This window comes from Bidens hawaiensis, unplaced genomic scaffold, assembly GCF_021521415.1.
Source record: "Bidens hawaiensis isolate Kalapana, Puna unplaced genomic scaffold, B.hawaiensis_p1.1 tig00053961_1, whole genome shotgun sequence".
In the NCBI taxonomy this organism is placed as follows: domain Eukaryota; kingdom Viridiplantae; phylum Streptophyta; class Magnoliopsida; order Asterales; family Asteraceae; genus Bidens; species Bidens hawaiensis.
The window spans coordinates 64,693-86,582 of NW_027499714.1; the positions used below are offsets into that span (position 1 = coordinate 64,693).

Here is a 21,890-nt window from a genome sequence, read left to right on the forward strand (position 1 = left end):
ATGTTATCCTTTTTTTCTTTTCTTTCAAAGTTGTAACTTATTTACAGACCAACATAAGTTACTATTTCTACTTAAAGGTGTCTTTCAAAAGAAAAACAAATGGTTTTCACTAAGCACAATGCCATTTCACCTTGTTTAATGATGGCTTTTTATGAGTAATTTAGACCATTTGAATACAAAAACACCAACTAAAACCATTAGGAGGTAAGAAAAATAAAAACTCAACAAAAAAAAAATTTACCAAAATATAGTTCAATCCTCAAGAATTCACACTTCATCAGGCGCAATCCCTTAAGTTTAATGTGTTATAATCTTACCCTTGTTCTTTGCTTTACTACCCAATCCTCTACTCATGTTTATTCAACTTCGACCAAAAAAGTAACCTACACACAAACTTATCATAATTAGTTTAAATTCTTTAACATTCTAAGCAACATTTTAATGATACAGATTTCAAGTGCTTCACACAATTCGAGATTGCAGGAAATTATTCAATGTTAGGATTAACTGTAACACACATACAATTTCAAATGAAAAAAAAAAAAAGATATACAAGTTTACCTGGTTTCAGTTATTGTAGACATCCTATATTTGTTGCTAGTAGTGTATTACTTAGTTCTTGCCTGAAAATACATTTTTTGTCATAAAAATTAAAAAATTCATGAAGAAGAAATTATTATCAGGAACCAGAGAGCATACTTGTTACAATGGTTATTTGTCAATTGGCTCCTTTGGGTCTACAAAGTTAATCCACCATGCCAGTAAACCCAATAATGTGCAGACCTTTCAATGGAAAAATGCTCTGTGGAAGATGACTTATGCTTGTACCTTCTATATTTAACTCTATTAAACATTCCAAAAGTCCAAGTTCCTCCGGCAATTTCTCAACCCCAATACAATGAGAGAGGTGTAAATACTTTAAACATTTCAATTCACAGATGTTGTTTGGAATATCTCGTAAATGTTTACATTCTGTTATGATTAGCTTCTCTAAACATTCTAATTGACCAAGGTCATCAGGTAACTTCTCTAGTAGCAAACATGATTTAAGTTCAAGAGATTTTAGATGTTTCAACATCCATATGCTTTTTGGAAGATGCTTGATCACTTTAATTGACAAAGTTATATCTTCAAGATGATTACATTCTTTAATATCTAACATCTCCAAATGTGGAGTCAGCCCAAGGTTCAGGTTACTCAGCCTAGAACCACTTAAGTTGAGGAATTTAAGATTTGGACATTCAACTGGCACGTGGAGTTCTTCAAAATCATTACATCCTCCAAGATCTAACCTTTCGAGATGTGGAGTTAGACCAAGGTTAAAGGTTCTCAACTTTGAATAACCAAGGTTAAGGAATACAAGCTTTGATGGACTTTCATTAGACATATCAAGTTTCATAAAATCATTGCATCCTGTGAGATCTAATTTCTCCAGATGTGGAGTAAGTCCAAGGTTAAGTTTACTCAACTTAGACCAACAGAGGTCAATTAATTGGAGCTTTGGGCACTCAACAGGCATGTGAAGCTGTACAAAGTCATTACATCCTCTAAGGTCTAACCTTTCAATATTTGGAGTCATCGCAAGGTCAAAGGATTTCAACTTTGAATAAGCCATATTAAGGAATTTGAGCTTTGGGCATTCATCATGCATTTGAAGTTCTACAAAATTATTACATGCTCCAAGATCTAATCTCTCAAGATGTTGAGTCAACCTAAGGTTAAGGTTACCTAACTTTGACCACCGAATGTCGAGTACTTTGAGCTTTGGACACTCAACGGGCATATAAAGTTCTACAAAGTCATTACATCCCCGAAGATCTAATATCTCAAGATGTGGAGTAAGCCCAATGTCAAAGCTTCTCAACCTCGAATAACTCAAGTTAAGGAACTTGAGCTTCGGACATTTAATGGGCATGTGAAGTTCTTCAAAGTCATTACATCCTCCAAGATCTAACCTCTCAAGATGTGGAGTCAGCCCAAGGTTAAGGTTACGCAACTTTGACCAACGAAGGTCTAGTATTTTGAGCTTTTGACACTTCAATGGCATGAGAAGTTCTACAAGCTCATTACATCCTCGAAGATCTAATCTCTCAAGGTGCGGAGTCAAATGTAGGTCAAAGGTTCTCAACTTTGAGTAACTGAGGTTAAGGAGTCGGAGCTTTAGACATTCTCTAGGCATATGAAGTTCTACAAAGTCATTACATCCACCAACATATAATTTCTCAAGATGTGGAATCAGTTCAAGGTTAAGGCTACTTAACTTAGACCAACGAAGGTCAAGTATTTTGAGGTTTGGACATTCAACAGGCAAGTGAAGCTCTACAAAATCATTACACCCTCCAAGATCTAACCTCTCGAGATGTGGAGTCAGCCCAAGGTCAAGGCTACTCAACTTAGACCAACGTGCGTCGAGTGATTTTAGCTTTTGACATAAAGTATCCATTTGAAGTTCTACAAATTCATTACAACCTCGAAGATCTAATCTCTCAAGATGTGGTGTTAGCCCAAGATTAAGGTTACTCAACTTAGACCAACGAAGATCAAGTAATTTAAGGCTTGTGCATTCAACAGGCATGTAAAGTTCTTCAAAGTCATTACATCCTCCCAGATGTAACCTCTCAAGATGTGGAGTCAACCCAAGGTCTAAGGCTTTCAACTTTGAGTAAGTAGCGTTAAGTAATCTAAGGTTTGAACATTTAACGGGTAATTGAAATCCTACAAACTCATTACATCCTCCAAGATCTAAACTCTCTAGATGTGGTGCCATACCAAGGTTAATGTTTCTCAACTTAGAGCAATGGAGGTCGATCAGTTTGAGATTTGAAAATTCTATAAACATGTGAAGTTCTACGAAGTCATTACATCCACCAAGTTCTAACCTCTCTATATTTGGAGTCAGTCCAAGGTTCAAGGTTCTTAACTTTGAAGAACTGAGGTTAAGGAATCGGAGATTTTTAAGAACCTATCATATGCAAACAAAAAAATATATGAATATCACTATAATGACAAATATAAACTATGATGCATAATGAAAAACAACTTGTAAACCTTCATTTTACCTTACTTTCTCCATCTTCCCAGAGTTCAGAAATGTTGCTGAAACACATTTCCAAGCTAACAAGATTATTTGCTTCAAATGTTTTAGGTAAACTCCAAAAAGGGTAATAATACCAATGTATAAATCGTAAAGAATTTGGTAAGTATTGGTAAATTTCATCAAATTTCCAACTGCTATTTAAAAAATCATTATGACCTTTACGAAGATAGAAAGATCTATTATTCACGTAAAGATATCTAAGTTCGTTCATGTTTCTAAGACCTTTCATAATGATAGTTGGATGGAGATCCCCGTGCCGTAGTTTTATGTATCTTGTTGCTTGAGTTCCCTGTAAGTAAAAAAGTAGAAGCATGATTTTTTTTTTAGTTCATGACAAATAAAAATGTTAGTATTCTTCTTTACAAATAAACTTAAACCTTACCATGTCCTTAACCAATATATCTTTAATTTCCTTCTCAATCCATAATCGACTATGTCTATGAGGTTTAGTAGGGTGTAAACGACGAATAATACTCTTGCCCATTTCTTCAACGTGGTCATGTAAGGACACACGATCATTACCAGAAATGGTTATCAAAGATTTCTGCTCAAGAACCCTTAGACCAATTTGAGCATAAAATCCACAGCTTTCAAGTATTCTGATTACTTCTTCTTTCATTTCACCTTTTAATATGCATGCAACATTTAGGAATATTTCTTTATGATCATTCTCTAAAGCAACAAAGCTTAGTTCCAATTTTTCAAAGGTTTGCTTCTCTGGAATTTTTTTTAATCTTTCTAGGGCATCTACCCATTCATGCTCAGTTTTACCACAAAGAAATGAACCTAGAGCTTTAACTGTTAATGGAAGACCAGCAGCATAATGCACAACTTTTCCCGATAGCTCTTCATAACCTCGAATTGGAGTCTCTCCCCCAAATGCATACCTATTAAACAGGCATATTGCTTCCTCGTGTGATAACAAATTCGCTTCATGAATAAAGTTCACCCGGTGAGCTGCTAACACTTGCTCATCTCTTGTTGTGATGATGATTTTACTTCCAGATTTAAACCAATTAGGCTCACCTGCTAACGCCTCAAGCTGGTCGATACGATCAACATCATCTAGAACAAGAAGAACCTTTCTACTACGCAACATCTTTTTCAGAATATTTTTTCCCGAATTAACACTTGTTACTCCGATGCTTTGATCATTTAACACATCTGTAAGAATCTGTTTTTGCAATTTCTTTAAACCAGATAAAGACTCTTTTGAAACTTCTCTTACATTCTCAACAAAGCTTGTACCTTCGAACCAAATGGCTATCTTATCATAAACCGCTCTTGCTAGAGTTGTCTTCCCACTTCCTCCCATCCCTTTGATTCCAATCATGCAAACATCATCAAAACCACTTTCTAAAGATGAAACTATAACCTTTGCACGTGTCTCCATACCTACTAATTTTGCATCGTCACTGGAATTAATCAATCGTAGCTCTAGTGAAATCTGGTCAACAATCTTTTGGATAAATTTAGCTTCATGCCTGTTTGTTAAAGAAGTGACACAATTAAGTTCAAATCCATACCATACAATCATAAATTGATAGCACAGTATATACACGTCTTTCATGTTCAATCTTTCAAAGAATAAAATTTGACTTATAATTCAACAATACAACAGGAGCCTTTTGAACATAGATTAGCTAGAACGGAACGGAAAATATAGAATATAGCACGAACAAATTACCCATCAAGAGTATTCTTCAACTCCCACCCAGCGAGACCGGCTGCTTTTTGAAGAGCCTCTCTCCATCTCCCAGCATCTTCATTTTTATGTTTGGCAAATGCTTCTCCAACCGCCCCAATTTGTTTTCGGATTTCAGTGGGTTCCACGTCATAAAACACGGGGTAAGCAGTGTGCTCTCTCGCCTTCTGGCACTCCATAATCTTTACAAGCTCGTCCAAGCACCACGTTGAAGATGCATAGTTCTTGGAGAAAACAATGATGTAAAATTTCGAGTTTTCGATGGATCCAATAAGCTCATCACTTATCCGGTTCCCTTTCTTGATTTTCTCATCATCTTTGTAAGTTTCGATGCTCTTTTGTTTAAGAGCATAATAAAGATGATCAACAAAAGTTTTACGGGTGTCTTCACCCCTAAAACTCAAAAATACGTCATATTTGAAGCTCTTTTGAATGAACGAACTTGAAGCAGATGCCATTGAATATATATTTGAATGATCCAATAAACTGATATCTTAGTTGGGGGAAATTTATATGAACTAACTGCAAACAAACTTGGAAGAGATGAATAACCCTTCAAGAGTTAACATATTGGTTGGAAGAAAATTAGCAATTACGTGAAGAAATGTAACGCCTGTCAATTGGTCAAATGGATTAGATGCCTATTTTGAATTTTGTGTTTATCTCTCTTATTTTTTCCACACGTAACCAAACGTCAAGCCGTTCAATCATTCCGTACATAATTGATTCTAATTAACTTACGTGACAAAAGAATAAAAAAAAAACAAAACATGATATTTTGTGATAATCTTTCTGAAGAATGATACGTGGTAGGTTGGCCGCCATTTTTATTTCAGGGCGGTTAGGTGGTTAAGATATAAAATGAGAGATTAATGATTCAACTTTGGTAAAATACAACAAAAAAATGGTAGGTTGGCCTTTTATCCCTATTAAATGTAGCATAAACTATATTTGTACATGAGTGTACGAGTAAAATTGGCCTGCCGTTCTATTTATTTTTATTTTTATTGTACCAGCTTTAATTAGTTGGGTCTAAATTATGAGTGCATTAACTAGTTATTTGTCAAGCTGGTTAATGGCAATACCGTTTATGGTTTTTGAGTAGAAAATCTCTAACTTGTCTAAGCGGTTTCGGTTATTAACCTAACCGGCTAAAATAACTGGTTTTTATTAAAAATTAATAATTAATTGCTAAAATCCCCTTATTATATACGATGTTCTCGATTTAAGATGTTTTTGAAATTCATAAGCATATTCCAGATATTGAGCATAAAAGGAAGTTGATGCAATTTAAAATTATGGTGGCTTGTTGGTGTATGGAATAATTTTATCTTTGATAAATAAACCGATCAAGGTTGATAATATTTTTGGAGACATCAAAGTATTAACTTTCTTATAGATTAAAAACTGGCTAGAGGTTCGAACGTAGATTAGACTAAATGGAAAGTGTTAGTTGTGTAATTGCTTTTTAAATGTATCGGCTAGCCCTTTCTAGCTTCTTGGTAGTGAGGGAGTTTCGCTTACTTTAATGGAAATTTGCGGTTTAACGAAAATAATAAAAAATAAAATAAAAACCTGCATGTGGTGCGAGAATGTTGCCAACTTTTTAAAATTCTGAAAGTTAATTAAACGCGTAATGACACATGTTATTAACAATTAAAAATCTGTTTACAGAGTGGAATTTTGAATTTCGGAGTGTTTGACGTCACCCGGTTGTCAGCTAGTGACGTACCATTGGCGTGGCTTCATCCTTCACTTGGGCCTCCCGTTTTCAATTGTTCAAAAGTAAAAAACTACAATTCTAGAATCATACAGAATGACGATAAATTATTAAAGATGTTCAAAGATTGAGAAATACGATCACGTATATAAATGATCATGTATTCAGGGTAGAATTATTAATATATAATACAATTGAGAGCTTTGGTGTCGCCAAGCCCCCATCGGGTTACTTGACGGAATCATATAAGTCAAGGCATTTACTTTTTTTTCGTTTTACTTTCGGTGCTGTAACAATAACGGACTGAATATCATTTTTCTTTATAGTTCTGGTATCGTAATGAACGTGATGGAAACCGGCCGAATTCGCGTCGACTCACTGTGTTTTAGTTCTGGTACCGTAACAAATGTAACAAAGACGACCAGTGCTTTGTTTTAGTTCTGGTACCATAACGAATGTAATGAAAACTGACCGAATGTCAATTGTTTTTTTTTTGTTTTAGTTCCGACACAGTAACGAACGTGACGGAAACTGACCAAATTTGCGTAGACTCATCGCCTCAACGCCCGGGTCCGCACTGAGGTCTAACCAATGCCCCGAGTTTTACCGATCAACGAGAACCCATTGGTCCACCTCCATTTTCATATACCTTTTGGTTTTAGTTATGGTATCATAACGCATGTAACCGAAACCAATCGAATTCGCGTCAAATTAACGCCTCAACGCTCTGAACCGACAACGCTTGTGTTTTTGTTACCTCGTGAGTTTTACGAACCTGCCCAGCACAACGCACCATGTAAAACACTAGTTAATAATAGGTTGAGAATTACGAAAACATATGAGAATGTACAGCCAACCGACCCCAAAGTGTTTTCATTTTTATTCACAACAATTTACATTTTACGACTGACCATCAAGATATTTTTAGGGTCCTGCTAGGGACACCCACCACACCCATGAATACGCCACGTATAGGTCTATACGCGGCGTATTAGGGTACGATTTGACGTCCTAGCCTGGCTCTGTCATAGGGATGTCGGATCGTACCCCTTATACGCCGCGTATAGACCTATACGCGGCGTATTGGGTTTTGTATATTATTGGAGCCCGGCTCCCTCCCATCCTTTCTCTTTTCTTTTTTTATTTTTTTACCTCACCCTCACCCTCTTCATTCAACCAACCCCAACAACAATATATTTCCGGAGTCGGACGATGAGATGCCGGACGGCGCTAACGGTCAGTCGGAGTTAAACCAGGTTTCGTTTTATCTTTATTGAGTACATGTTATGACATAGTTGTACATGTTAGGACAAAGATTTGGTGAATGGTTTACTTTTTCAATTTGTCCACACCATGCCTACTATATAGACACCACCTATATGAGCCTGAACTGTTTTACGGTATCCCTAGTTCGCCGGGCCTCCAAAACTTAAAATAGATTTTCCGTACTATTACCGTTATCATTAAATTTTTATTATATTATTACTATTAAAATAATAATATTATTATTAAGATATTGTTGTTATGAAAATATTATTGTTAACAAAATAAAATACTATTATTGTATTTATTAAAATAGTATTATTATTAAAATAATAATATTAAAATACTATTAAAATATTAAATATTATATTATTATTATTCTAAACATATAATTATTAGAATTAAAATATTAATTTTTATATTATTATTAGTACTAAAATATTATTATTATTAGGTACCTGATGTACGCCAGAGATTCAGATGCCGGTGTTAGGCGTTGACGCAAGACGTTCGGAGGTACGTTCGTATAGCGTATTGAATAATATAATATAATAATATTATTTTATTATTATATTATATTATATTATGTTATATTATATTATATTATATTATATCAAACGGGTGTTGGTTACGTAAGTGAGTTTTTCTAGAAAAGCCCACCAGTGTTGTCTTATTATGGTTTTTTTTCTTTCTTTTCTTTTCTTTTGTTATTATTAATGTTATTTATGATTATTATTAATATTAATATTATTTACTTATCAATAACATATTATTGTTTGAAATTCGATAAAGGGCGTTCAGTAGCAGGACTTATTTGGGAAAATTGATAGTGCGAAACGAACTTTTAATTTATTGGCTGGTTTCGTTATGGGCATCTTGAATCAGTTACAATGGCTTACTTGGGAAAACTGGTATTTCCAAACGAACTTTCAATTTCTTGGCTGCTTTCATTATCGACATCTCAAATCTGACTCTTCGATTTCTTCAAACTCCAACTGTCTTGACCGTCGGTCACCACCGACAACCGTAGTTGTGTTCACTCAAACACATATCAGTCGTCACTAAGCTTAAGCTTAGGCTTGTTATTAGTTTTATTTTTAGTTCGGGGTATTCTAAGTTGATCATCTTGCGTATAGTAAAGAATTATCGGCTTACACACACACACACACACATATATATATAGTAGATGTGCGGTATAAGAATTCATTGCGCCGACATAACCAGCACGAGATCGAGATACTAGTTTGATGAGTTTGAATCTCTCGCATCCGCGGTATCCGCTAACGGCAGCGAGAACGGGAGCCCCTACTTTGGAGAGATAGGTGGAAATTCGGTCATTGCTCCAACATAACGAGCACCAGATTGAGATATTAGTTCGGACTTCGCTGAACCGGTTAACACGTATGCAGACGTGGATTTAGGCTTGGTGTTGACATGGATATTAACACGTTTGATTACAACTTTCGTTATCACCGGCATAATACACAATGAAAGCACAAACTCAAACAACAACCCATACAATAGCAACTGTCTTTATTATTTTTCTCTTCTTCTTGTTTGAGTGGTCGTTGAAGAGAATTGCTATTGTATGGATTGTTGTTTGAGTTTGTGCTTTCATTGTGTATTATGCCGGTAATAACGGAAGCTTTAAGCAAACGTGTTAATATCAGCGTCAACACCGAGCCTAAATCCACGTTAGCATACGTGTCAACCGGTTCAGGTAAGTCCGGACTAATATCTCAGTCTGGTGTTCGTTAAGCTGGAGCGATGACCGAATTTCCACTTATCTGTCCAAAGTATGGGCTCACGTTCTTGCTGCCGTTAGCGGATACCGCGGATCCGAGAGATTCAAACTCATCAAACTAGTATCTCGATCTCGTGCTGGTGATGTAGGCGCAATGAATTCTTATACCGCACATCTACTATATATATACGTATATATAAGCCGATAATTCTTTAATATACGCAAGATGATCAACTTAGAATACCCCTAACTAAAAATAAAACTAATAGCAAGCCTAAGCTTAAGTTTAGTGACGACTGATATGTGTTGAGTGAACACAACTACGGTTGTCGGTGGTGGCCGAAGGTCAAGACAGTTGGAGTTTGAAGATATCGAAGAGGCGGATTTGAGATGCCGATAACGAAAGTATCCAAGAAACCGTTCGTTTGGCACCTCAAATTTTTCCAAGGTAATCACTGTAACTGATTCAAGTTTTCCATAACGACAGCAGCCAATAAATTGAAAGGTCGTTTCGCAATGTCAATTTTCCCATATAAGCCCTGCTACTGAACACCCTTTGCCGAATTGTGAATAATAATATGTTATTCATAAATAAAATAATATTAATAATAATAATTATAAATAACAACAAATAACAAAAAAAAAAGAAAAAAAAAACAAAAAACATAATAAGACAAGCTGGTGGGTTTTTCTAGAAAAGATCTCTAATACGCCGCGTTTAGAGCTATACGCGCCGTATTATTTCGATGACAACCTACCCTGCAAAAGCTGGGCTAGGTTGTCAACTCGTACCTTATATACCGCGTATAGCTCTATACGCGGCGTATTGCTTTTTTGAATTATTGGAGCCCGGCTCCCTTCCCTTCTCCTCCTTTCCTTTCTCTATTATAAATGCAGGCGTATGCTATCGATGATCAACCAAAAAACAACATAACATTTGTACTATATATACCCAGAATGTCTTGGTTTAACCATTTATTTCCGGAGAAGGAGCCAGGTTACGCCGCTAACGATCAGCCTTGCATGTCGTGGTTACCCGACTTGAACCAGGTTTCGTTATATATTTATATAGTATGAATTTGGTAGTTGTTTTTTACTAACACATGCTACGTTACGTTTTGTTAGGAGTATGTCGGGTATAATACCCAGCCCCAACAACCTTATTGTCAGCCCGAACAGTTTTATGGTAACACTGGTTCGCCGGGCATGCCAAACTTGGACCAGGTTTCGTTATATAGTCTTATTGTAAATATACGGTTATGTTATTATTATTTTAATATTCTTATTTATTATTAAAATATTAAATTTTATATTATTATAGGTATTATTATTATTTATTATTATCACTAATACTGTTGATTGAATTTCTAATTTATGTATGGTAGGAGTACTTCGTGTCGGATTATGGTAGTCAGTTGTCGTACCCATCACCTGTCGCCTGGTCGGATTATGGAGGTCAGGCTTCGTCATCGTACCAGCCATCGGTAGAAAATGATCCGTTTTACAGAACCGAGTCTTCATCGCACCACGGGCGAAACGATCATACTGGGCCAAACCCAAATAATGAAGATGAGTACGATGATGACTACAAACGCGAGGTGACGGTTTCGTATAAAACAGATGCTGTAAGACACCGTGTGTTTTGTTTAAGTTAATATTATTTATTTATATGTTATTTAATAAACAACTTAATAAATAGCATAAAAATGTTTCAGATTTTTGAGAGTCGCGAGGAGCCGGAGAAATGGGTAAAAATTAGAGGACGAGAGCATGGTTTTGTTGTTGTCGTCCAGCGGTAAAAGAAAACCGGTGTGGACCTTGCATGCAATCGTGGAGGTGAACCCAAAATAAGGGTGACGGTGAGACGTACGAGCAGCATAAAAACATGTTGTCCGTTTAAGATCCTGGGCATGTACGACTCGAGGGGTGCATGTTGGAGGGTTCAAGTGGTAAACGAGACTCACAACCACGACCCCGTTGAATTCGAGGAGGGGTGTGCGTCATTTAGAAAAATGAACAACGACCAGTTGGATATGGTTGAGAGTTTACACAGGACCGGCTTGAATCCGCTTCAAATTGAAGCAGCCCTCCGCGAAAGGTTTCTCGGCGTGAACCTGCAATAAAGGACATATACAACCACACCGCCAAGATTAGGAGGAATGGGCTACTAGGCAATACCCCTATGAAGGTAGTTTTAATGTGTACTTTCCGTGCTTGTAATATTTACTAACGTTTTATTTCATCCAATGCAGGCGCTGAAAAACTTTCTCGCAGACAACGGTTTCAAATTCTATACCCGGGAGAATGATACCGACGACAGGACGGAGGAAATTTTCTTCTGTCATAATAAGTCGCATAAGATGTGACGTGCGTTCCTCGAGGTGTTGATGATTGACACGACGTACAACACCAACATGTACGACTGGCTGTTGGTTCAGTTTATCGGTGTGACATCGACATCACAGTCGTTTTGTATCGCCACCGCGTTTGTTATCAGGGAATGGCAGAGGAACTTCACCTGGGCTCTGGAGAAACTTAAACAAATGCTCGATGACTACATGGAGCCACGCGTGATCTTGACTGACGCGGACCAGGCCCTCATGAACGCCTGTGACGCGGTCTTCCCTAATGCCACCAAAAATTTATGCAGGTGGCACATATCCGATAATATAAGGAGAAAATTTAAGGCCTATATAGGACAAATACGGGGACAGACTTTGCGTACTGGTGGAAAGTCCTGTATCAGTCTCCGACGATATAGGAGTACGACAACCGTCGCATCAACATGGAACGTCATTTGATACAGTGCGATAGAGCAGGTGAGTCCTTCGTATCAGTTGACAGTTTTTAATAGCCTAAACATACGTCTTAATAACGTTTCTCTTTATTTTTTAGAGGTCTGGCAATACATTCGCAGCAGCTGGCTGGATCCATACAAACACAAGTTTGTAGCCTGCTGGATCGACAAACGCCGAAACTACGGCAAAACTACGACGAACCGAGTTGAGAGCCAGCACACAAATCTGAAAAGGTACCTCAATGGAAGCAACAACTCGCTTGACACAATTGCCAGACACATCCCTAAAAATGGTCAACTCGCAGATGAAAGAAATCGGTAAATCTTTTCAAGACTCCCGTTCCAAGGTCATGGAAGGACATCGACAACACGTCTGGTTGAAGAAGTTACTAAACAGGGTGTCGATTCACGCTCTGGGTCTACTTGTGAACGAGTATGAGTTGATACACAAGATGCGTGACGGCGGTGCTTCATGCGACCACTATTTGTATTAGTTTTCGGGGCTGCCATGTGCTTGTCGGATTGAGGGATACATATACGTTATCGTCCATAGATGACCAAAATCAAAAGAAAAGTTTTTTCGCAAGATCATATCTGCTATTCCAGGGAGATCTAAAAAGAAGGAGCCCGAAAAAAGAGAGGACCCTCGGGGGTGTCCCAAAAAACCAGATCCCCCGAGGCACAGCTCATACACCCCAACTCCAGATCTCCCCAGACACAGCGCCTACACCCCATCCTCGTCACGGGTACCCAGCAACGAAACCCCCACCCCATCCTCGCTGTCTCGTTCGTTGTCCCAGTCAGCGTCGCGGTTTAAAGATCCTCAGGGACGACCTAAGACATCGAAACCTTCGGGAGCTCACCTCGTGTTTCCTTTGATGGTTCCGCCAGCGCAAGTACCGGCGATAGAAATGTTTAAGAGCGTCATTCCTAGATGGGCCCAGCCGTTCGTCACAGACAACAAAAACGTACACCCAGACGGTAACTGCGGTTTCCGAGCAATCGCCGTGGGTTTGGGGATACATGAGAAACACTGGCTGGATATTAGGCGGGCAATGCTGAATGAGCTGGAAACCAACGAAGGGTGGTGAAGGGCGATGTTCAGGAAAGAGGATGAAAGATTGTACGGCTGGGTTCATTCCCGCATTCGGTACTCCAACACGGTCAAACCGGCGCCGCCGAGTCATTGGTTCAGCGTACCCGGGCACGGGCACGAGGCTGCTCAGACATACACGTGTGTTTGTCAACCTAGCTGGAAATCAGACCGAATCTTACTTCCTATTGAGAATCGGTCCTGACTTGATTCCGGATCCACTGGTTATAGGCATCGCTAACTGGGGAGATGATCACTGGATATATATCAAACTTGTAGGAGATTTCCCAATGCCTACGCCGAACCGTAATTGGGAAAGAAACGCCGTGCCGGCAGCCCTCGAATGGAAAACACTGTACAGACAACGTTTGAAGGAGTACGAACAGATACGCGAGGGTTGGCAAAGGGAACCCTCTAACGTAGATCTAGACAGCTTATAGAAAAAAATGTATCAATGGACGTATATAGACACACACACATATACATACATAAATAATAATAAATAATTAAATAATAATAATATTAATAGCTAATAATAATAAATAAAAATAATACTAACAATAATAATAATAAATAAATAATAAATAATAATAATTAAATAACAAATAAATATTAATATCAATAACTAATAATAATAATATTAATAATAATAACAAATACTAAATAAATAATAAATACTAATAAATAAAAATAATAATAACTAATAATAATAAATAATAATTAAATAGCAAATTAATATTAATATTAATATTTATAACTAATAATAATAATAATAAAATTGGTAAATACTAGTAAATCATAAATAATAAATAATAAATACTAATAAATAATTAACAAACAAATAATAATATTAAATAATAAAAATAGGCATAATACGCCGCGTATAGATCTATACGCGGGGTATTTGTGCCCCTTATATGGAGCCCGGCTGCTCAACTACCCCTTTATTATTTCGAATTTCAAACTCCCTCCTGAGCATCCGAGCATCCAAACACGAGTCTATATTGGATCGACACCGACCGGATTACGACACTAGCCTAGGAGATTTGACCCGACACCGACACGACAGGGAGGTAATTTTTTAATATTTTCTTGATGATGATGATTATGTTAAGATGATGATGATGTGATGATGCTGTTGTTAGGATGGAAAAAACCGTCGGCCGTAGTCTGGTCGTCGGTTTGCAGGGACTACCAGCGGCGGCGTATAGCCCTATACGCCGCCTCTGATATATATATTTTTTTATTATTTAATTTATTATTAGTATTGTTATTATTTATTTTTTATTATTAACATTATCTATTTTATTATTATTATTATTAATATTTATTATTAGTATTTATTATAACAACCCCAAAAATAGGACTAGATTTTTTTTATAACTTATCGTTAGATACCGAGTAAGATGTTAGTCGAGTAGTTGAAGCGAACCGTACGTCAATGGGCTTGACCCGAATCATCAAGTTAATGGGCTCAACCCAAGTTAACCAAACAAAACTGGGACACGTTTAACCCAACAAACCCGAACACAATAGCTAAAAATAAAAAGAAGAAGAAGAAGAAAGAGAATTTATATGAACTAGTTAATAACTATTAAATTCTACCAAGCATCCGAAATATAAAGCTCGAACATCAAACGGTTTCACACATTACCGTCCGGTCACCGAACCAAACGAAATGAGAATCGATAAACGAGATTTATGACACATTAGAGATCATCTAAATAACCTAAACCAATTATTTATATAAATAAGCTGGTTCCATATAGTAATATAAATTAATTATTGTTGTTTATAAAAATAACAAAACTAATATATGAAACAATAATATCTCCTAAATAATCTAATCAAATCCTGCCCTCCCTGTCATGTTTGATCAGTCTCTGCCCCCAACCAGAGTTCTTGCATGCCCCATCACCCAAGAAATTCTCTGCAGTCTGATCTTCTTTATAATATACAACCTGCAATAACAATTAAATTGCCATCACTACTTTGGTGGGATGGTAAAGGCTTTGGCCTTTGGGTGAGAGGTCCAGGGTTCGATTCCTGGCATTGGCGGTATAATGTAAATAGTAGGAGGAAAGCTTGAACATTCAAAAATAAAAAATAAAAAATAAAAAAAATAATAACAATTAAACTCATTTACAAACTTTCATCAATATTGTTCCCTGCAATTGTTCTCTTGTTGGAAGAACCGAACCTGCCAAGAACCAGCAAACCGGCAGCCCTAAACCTCTCTCTGCACTCACGAACCGGGCCCAGGGACACCAGAAACCCGGGTAATCACCTATTCTAATATTGTCCAATCCTTAATTTCCTTCTTCCCTTGTATTTCTAATAAACCGATAACCAATTCACAGCCCAAAGCTTTCTGTTTTCTCACGGATTCAGTTTAGGACCAGAGTTCACTCCTACTCGTGAAACCTAAAGAGTTCGAGGTATGGCAGCCTGTATTTCTTGTGTTTCTGTGTTAAATCTAAGCTTTGCGATCGTGTTAAACCCGTGTAAAACTCAACCTGTAAACCAATTGAAAACATATTAATATGTAACCTAAAACTATAATGAAATACATGTTAAAATCGAGTGTAACATAACTACGAAGTTAAAACCTTTAACCATTAAACCGAAAACTCAGTTTACAAAACCAAACCATTTAACTTTATATGTATTTCCAGAATATATAGATTATATAATGGGTCGAAACCATAAAAATCATACTGTGAGCAGCCCCAAAAACGTGGCCAATTAATGGACTATTCGGTAACTCGTTTAAGTGAAAACTAGTTGTAAACAAAACCGATAGGTGACATTACTAACTTTTGGATATTTAACAAAATTTCCAGAAGTAAAGCACACATATGTAAGACCTTAAACTTGGTAAAGACCAGCCCCAGCTGATAATAATAAACTGTGCATTTAAACCATCCGAACCAACACTTCAGTGATTCGTTTAACTAAGAAACAAGTGATAAAACCCAAATGATAATACGATGTCTTTTTGCAACCATAAATATAATGTTTTAATGTCATATAACATGACATGAAGTTGTTTGAAGTGAAAACATACGTTTAAAACCGAGTTATGACCTTAACGGGCCAAAAACCGAAACTGCAACATTAATCGAAGCGCCAGCAGTTTAATGAACCAATATATGATATTACAATATATTTTATTATATTATAGCAGGTCATAAATGGTTTGATGATCAAAACTGAGTTTATGTTGATTATAGAGCTAAAAGGGTATTTTTGGAACAAAACTTTGGTGGGTTATATCCCTAAAATTGTAGTTATATACAAATACTATATCAAACAGAAAAATATATGATGTTTCACCTAAAAACAAGTTATAAAAATATTTAGGACTAATTTGGTTAGGAAAAGAAACCCGCTTACAAGCCTAGACTCGTGTTTCGCTTAAAACCGACAATGAACAAGCATAGATAAGTCTAATTGTTTTAAAATGATAAAATACATGTTTTTCCCAGAAATATACTTAAAATAAATTATAGTAATTATATATAATCTGACACGGAACCATTTTGCATGAATCTTTGCTTTAAAAACCGAACTAAGACCCGAAATAGCCAAAACCGGGCCCGTTAGCGAAACTGCAGTTGTGAATAATCTTTCAAAACCCATGAAATGGCAAAACAACCTATTTTTATTATAACAGGTCCTAACTTTTTATATGACGAAAAGTAAGTTTTTGTTAAAAATATGACGAAAGGGCATTTTCGGGAACGAGTTTTTCTCAAACTCTGAAAGTGTAAAAAAAATAAAAAATAAAATAAGTTTTAAAAAAGAAACTTACAAGTTAAAAATGTCTCATTATGAGTTATAAAATGTCTAAGGATAAGGGGATTTAAAAGAAATGGCCCGTTTACAAGCTTTAAAGTGTTGTTTCGTTTAGAACCGAACGGGCCGGCTTTTTAAGACCAAAATGGTTCAAAAATATAAAATGTTTATCTTTCCATAAATTTATATTTATAATACCTTATTACACCAGTATAAAACATTTTTGATAGACACGACACCACTTTTGTCAAGAATGGCTGTTTAAATGCAAGTTACGGTTAAACCGACGTAAACCGAACAAGGATTTTGAAAAATATAAAGTTATGAAGTTTCTAATTTTTAGAAGAAACTATGAGCCAATAAAACCATAATTTGAATGTTTACTTATTTTACCAAAATTAACTAAGTCTTTTACCCGATTTTTGTCGAAACAAACATTAAACAAAAGTGAGGGTACTAAACCTGTACAACACCAAACTTTCTGAATAATCAGATATGGAAATAACATATTTTTGTATAATATATGTTTCTAGAAAATTAGAAGTTTTAGTTACAAGGGCATTCGTTTATTTAAACTATTCATTCAAGAATATCATTAAATATCGACAACACCGGCTAACCGATGTTGTTAACTTTTGCACACACTAGGCATGGCTGCTTAAATAAGAATCATTAAACTTTTGATATCAATGAAATGCATATAATTTCTATGTTCATACGGTGGCCCGAAACCTAACCGAAAGCCCGAACTTTCCAAAAATGGAAACTTTATCGAAACCCAACAAGTAAACCGAGGTAAATAAAACTCTTAAGAGTTGAACTATAATACTTATACAACAACACCAATATTGTAAAATTATTTAAGTGTAAACTTTTCATATATGGAACTTTATTCACCGGGAACCAAACACATTGGTCGGCGGTTAGAATTAGCTAGTACACGATAACCATAACGAATTTTACATTGTTGTCCAATAACTTATTGTTGATTGATATACATACTAGGCATATTTAGTGGTGTCTAGCATCGTTGCAAGCTCATAAATCATCATTCATTTACACATATTGCATATGCACCCAGGTGAGTTTTGTGCTGCCCTTTTTACTTAAAACCTTTTGGGCTGGATACATGCTGGTTTTACTTATGGTGTGAGGTTTATCAAGACTTGTTTTCTGCCATATTTTTGTATGCTGGTTTTACTTATGGTGTGAGGTTTATCAAGACTTGTTTTCTGCCATATTTTTGTCCCACTTTAAATTACGCAATCATTAACTCTGGAGTGAGCCTATGGCTCGTATGGGTAGTACTATTTGGGAGACCCCCACGAACAGTGACCCTTTTCGGGTAAACCACACTGAGGTCTGCGGACCGTTGCGGCATATGACTTAACGTTTGGATTATTGCTTGGCAGAGTAATAATCGGGGACGGGTGCCGTTCGGTTGTAAGTCAAGGGGAGGCTTATGATCGAATGCAGGATTGATTGTGGACTTGATTGATGTGCACCGTGCTTTATACTTACATACACACAAACTTGCACCTTTTTATATTATGTGTATGTGAGTTAAACTCATGAACTCACGAACTTTTTAGTTGACGCTTTTTAGCATGTATTCAGGTACATTGAGGATAAAAATTTGGACTAGCATTGTGATGGGTATGACTAAGGATAGAGGTGTATTTCGAACATGAAAATGAATATTAGATGCCAAGAAGATTAGTAGAACCTAACACGGGATTGCAGCAGTGTCAGAGATGAGATAGTTTTATAGTTACACCTTGTCTTAAATACATAGTGCAAACATTGTAACTTATTTTTAATAATAATATTCCCTTACTTACATTTGGTAACAATTTGTCCATGAAACTCCCAGGCCCCTATGGCAGGGTGTGACATTTATTAATATTAATATTATTATTGTTATTGTTATTGTTACTATTATAATAATAATAATAATAATTATTATTATTATTATTTGTTATCATTATAGTTTAGGGACGACGAGATTGAGGAGCTCGAGCAGCAGATGGGGTGGGGCCGGGTGCGTGGCCGGGGCCAGGGGCAGGGCCGTGGGTGGGGCCGAGTACCACCACCGGGTGACGACGTGTTGGTCACATACCCTCATTTGCAGTTCTCTGAGGGTTCTTACGCCCACACACAATACAGTCGCCTACGCCAAATGTTCTTGTTTGCGAACACGGTTATATCCTGGTCGTTTTTGGAGTCCTGTGACGCTCAACAGCGGGCGGCTGAGTACGTCGGACAGGATACGCCCTGGAGCCGGTGCTTCAGTATGCCACTATCAGGGCACCGGGTGCTGACACTTGAGGTTTACTCCACGATACACGTTACGTAAGTTTACTCCACGTTATTATGTTTTTAATATATTTATTATATTATATTATATAATATTATGTTATATGTTATTAAATTATATTATATTATATTATATTATATTATATTATATTATATTATATTATATTATATTATATTATATTATATTATATTATATTATATTATATTATATTATATTATATTATTGCAGGCCCCGTGCTGCTGGTACGCCCGAGATTCCGATGATGGTGCCAGGCGCCGATACGACACAGTCGGAGGTTCCCTTCCGCATGATCGGGCAGGACGTCCATCTTTTCATGGAGGAGTTCGCGGTTGCTCTGGGCTTATACACCGAGTAGGAGGTGACCAGCCCGATATACACGGAGAACATCCACCACATGCCGGAGGACGACCTGCGGGTACGGTGGAGGGCCATCAGCGATCAGGATTTCGTGGATAGGCCCTTAGACACCAAGTCAAAGGTCTTGGCTATTAGGGACCCGCTGCACAGGTACGTTCTTAAAATGTATTATATTGTTTAATATAACGTAATATATATTAATAATAATATATAATATAATTTTATATTATATTATTATTGTTACTAAATTATATTATCTTATATTACACAGGTACCTATACAGGCTGATTGCGACGTCCATCGCGGGTTGCAATCAGGGCACGGAGCACTGCAGCCTGCACGACCTGTTTTTTTTGAGATGTCTGCTGAATCACACGCACTGCAACCTCGCTAGGGGGTTTGCAGACTATTTTGTCACCTACCAGTTCAGGCAGGCACGAGGGTCCTTGATGGGTGGCGGGTACGTCACCCAGCTTGCGATATCTCTGGGCCATGGAGCCCTGGTGGACAGCCTGCGTATCGATCCGACCCCTCTGAGCGCGTTGGACCGTAGCCGTTGCGGTGGCATGCACATTGTGCGTTCGTTCCCCGGGCCCAACGGCCCGTACGACCGACTGGTGGCCAGGGCGGGGGCACGTGTGCCTTACGTCCCGGTGCCTTTAGTCGAGCCTCCCCCAGTCGCGGCACATGAGGTGGAGCTTGTCCATGAGCCTGTCGACGCGGGGGAGGGGGCCGGCGGGGATTCGGACGACGGTGGTGACGGACGTGAGGATCCGGGCGCATCTCAGGTACGTTTGAATATATTATCGTTTCTTTAAATTCATCTTCGTATTAAACGTATTTCTGTTGTTTTGTTGTTAGGGGCCGACGCCGCACGTTCCACACACATATCGCGCGGTGCGTCTGGGTCCCGCCACCGATGCTAGGTTGGAGGCCCTTGAGTTGTGGATGAGGCAGATGTCGCACCAGATCGACTGGCGGATGAGTCAGATGTCGCGCTAAATCGACTGGCTTGTTAGCAGTCGGGTAGCGGAGCTGTCTGGACAGTAGTACACCGTGCCACCGCTACCTCCCCCCCCCCCCATTCTGACCACGAGGCGAGCACGTCTGGCGTGAGACGCGGACGGGGCGACGACGTGGATTCCGCGGACGGTTTGGGGCCTAGGCGCAGGGAAGAGGACGACGCCGACGTTGGCGCAGCGTTCGGGGGCCACGACGATGGCTTGGCCATGAACATTGACGACTTCCTATCGTAGATTTTTATGTTCTAATTCTCGTATTTTCTTTTATTTGTATAGTTTATCAATATAACAATGATTTTTGGTATATATATGTGTTAATTGTTTTCACCAAAATAAGATTAAATAAATAATTAATATATAACGATAATAATGATAAATAATAGTAACAATAATAACAAAATTAAAAAAAACATAATTAGACAAAATTGGTGGTGTTTTCTAGAAACACCGCTCAATACGCCGCGTATAGAGTTGTGTTTTAGCAATTGGTGGGGTGTCTCTAGAAAATTCATATTTTTATCATTTATGAATGTCGTGTCAAGGTTTTTGAGCATATTAAAGATAATTAATATATACGAGTTCTATTCGAAAAATGAGTATTGAATTTGATTTAAGTGGTTCGTGTATGTTTTTTAAATGATTATTGAAAAATGCATTATCTTTTCATAATCATTATTTTCCTTAAAAGTGTTATTAGTGTTATTGTAGCTCTTGTTAGGGATTCGGGTATTGTAAAACACACACAAACACAAATAATACTGCAAGAGAAAATATAAACAAAGATGACACGCGAGATTTACGTGGTTCTGTTGGCTAACCTACGTCCATGGGCTGTAACATGGATAATTTTCTTATTGCTTCTGCCTCACTCGTGATGAGGAATTACAAGTACACAACGAATATAGAGATTATACTAGGGTTTACAACTTACAACCAAAGAAATCTAATAATGGGTT

General features: G+C 37.3%; 1 protein-coding gene across 1 annotated transcript; it reads right to left on the minus strand.

The window, feature by feature from the left end:
* Positions 1-745: 745 nt before the first annotated feature.
* LOC143600345 (uncharacterized) lies at positions 746-5,260 on the minus strand. The gene is made up of 4 exons (XM_077078064.1): positions 4,785-5,260; positions 3,480-4,581; positions 3,060-3,386; positions 746-2,962 (listed from the first exon to the last, which is right to left on the minus strand). Exons 1-4 carry the CDS (start codon positions 5,258-5,260, stop codon positions 746-748), a joined length of 4,122 nt encoding a protein of 1,373 aa, XP_076934179.1.
* Between the last annotated feature and the right edge of the window lie 16,630 nt (positions 5,261-21,890).

Bases quoted from the DNA above. Each gene is read 5' to 3' on its own strand.
- LOC143600345 (XM_077078064.1), bottom strand. From the start codon at position 5,260: ATGGCATCTGCTTCAAGTTCGTTCATTCAAAAGAGCTTCAAATATGAC. The intron at 4,582-4,784 runs GTAATTTGTTCG...TTTAACAAACAG, and splicing joins TTGAAGAATACTCTTGATGG to GCATGAAGCTAAATTTATCC. The intron at 2,963-3,059 runs GTAAAATGAAGG...TGCATATGATAG, and splicing joins GGGAAGATGGAGAAAGTAAG to GTTCTTAAAAATCTCCGATT.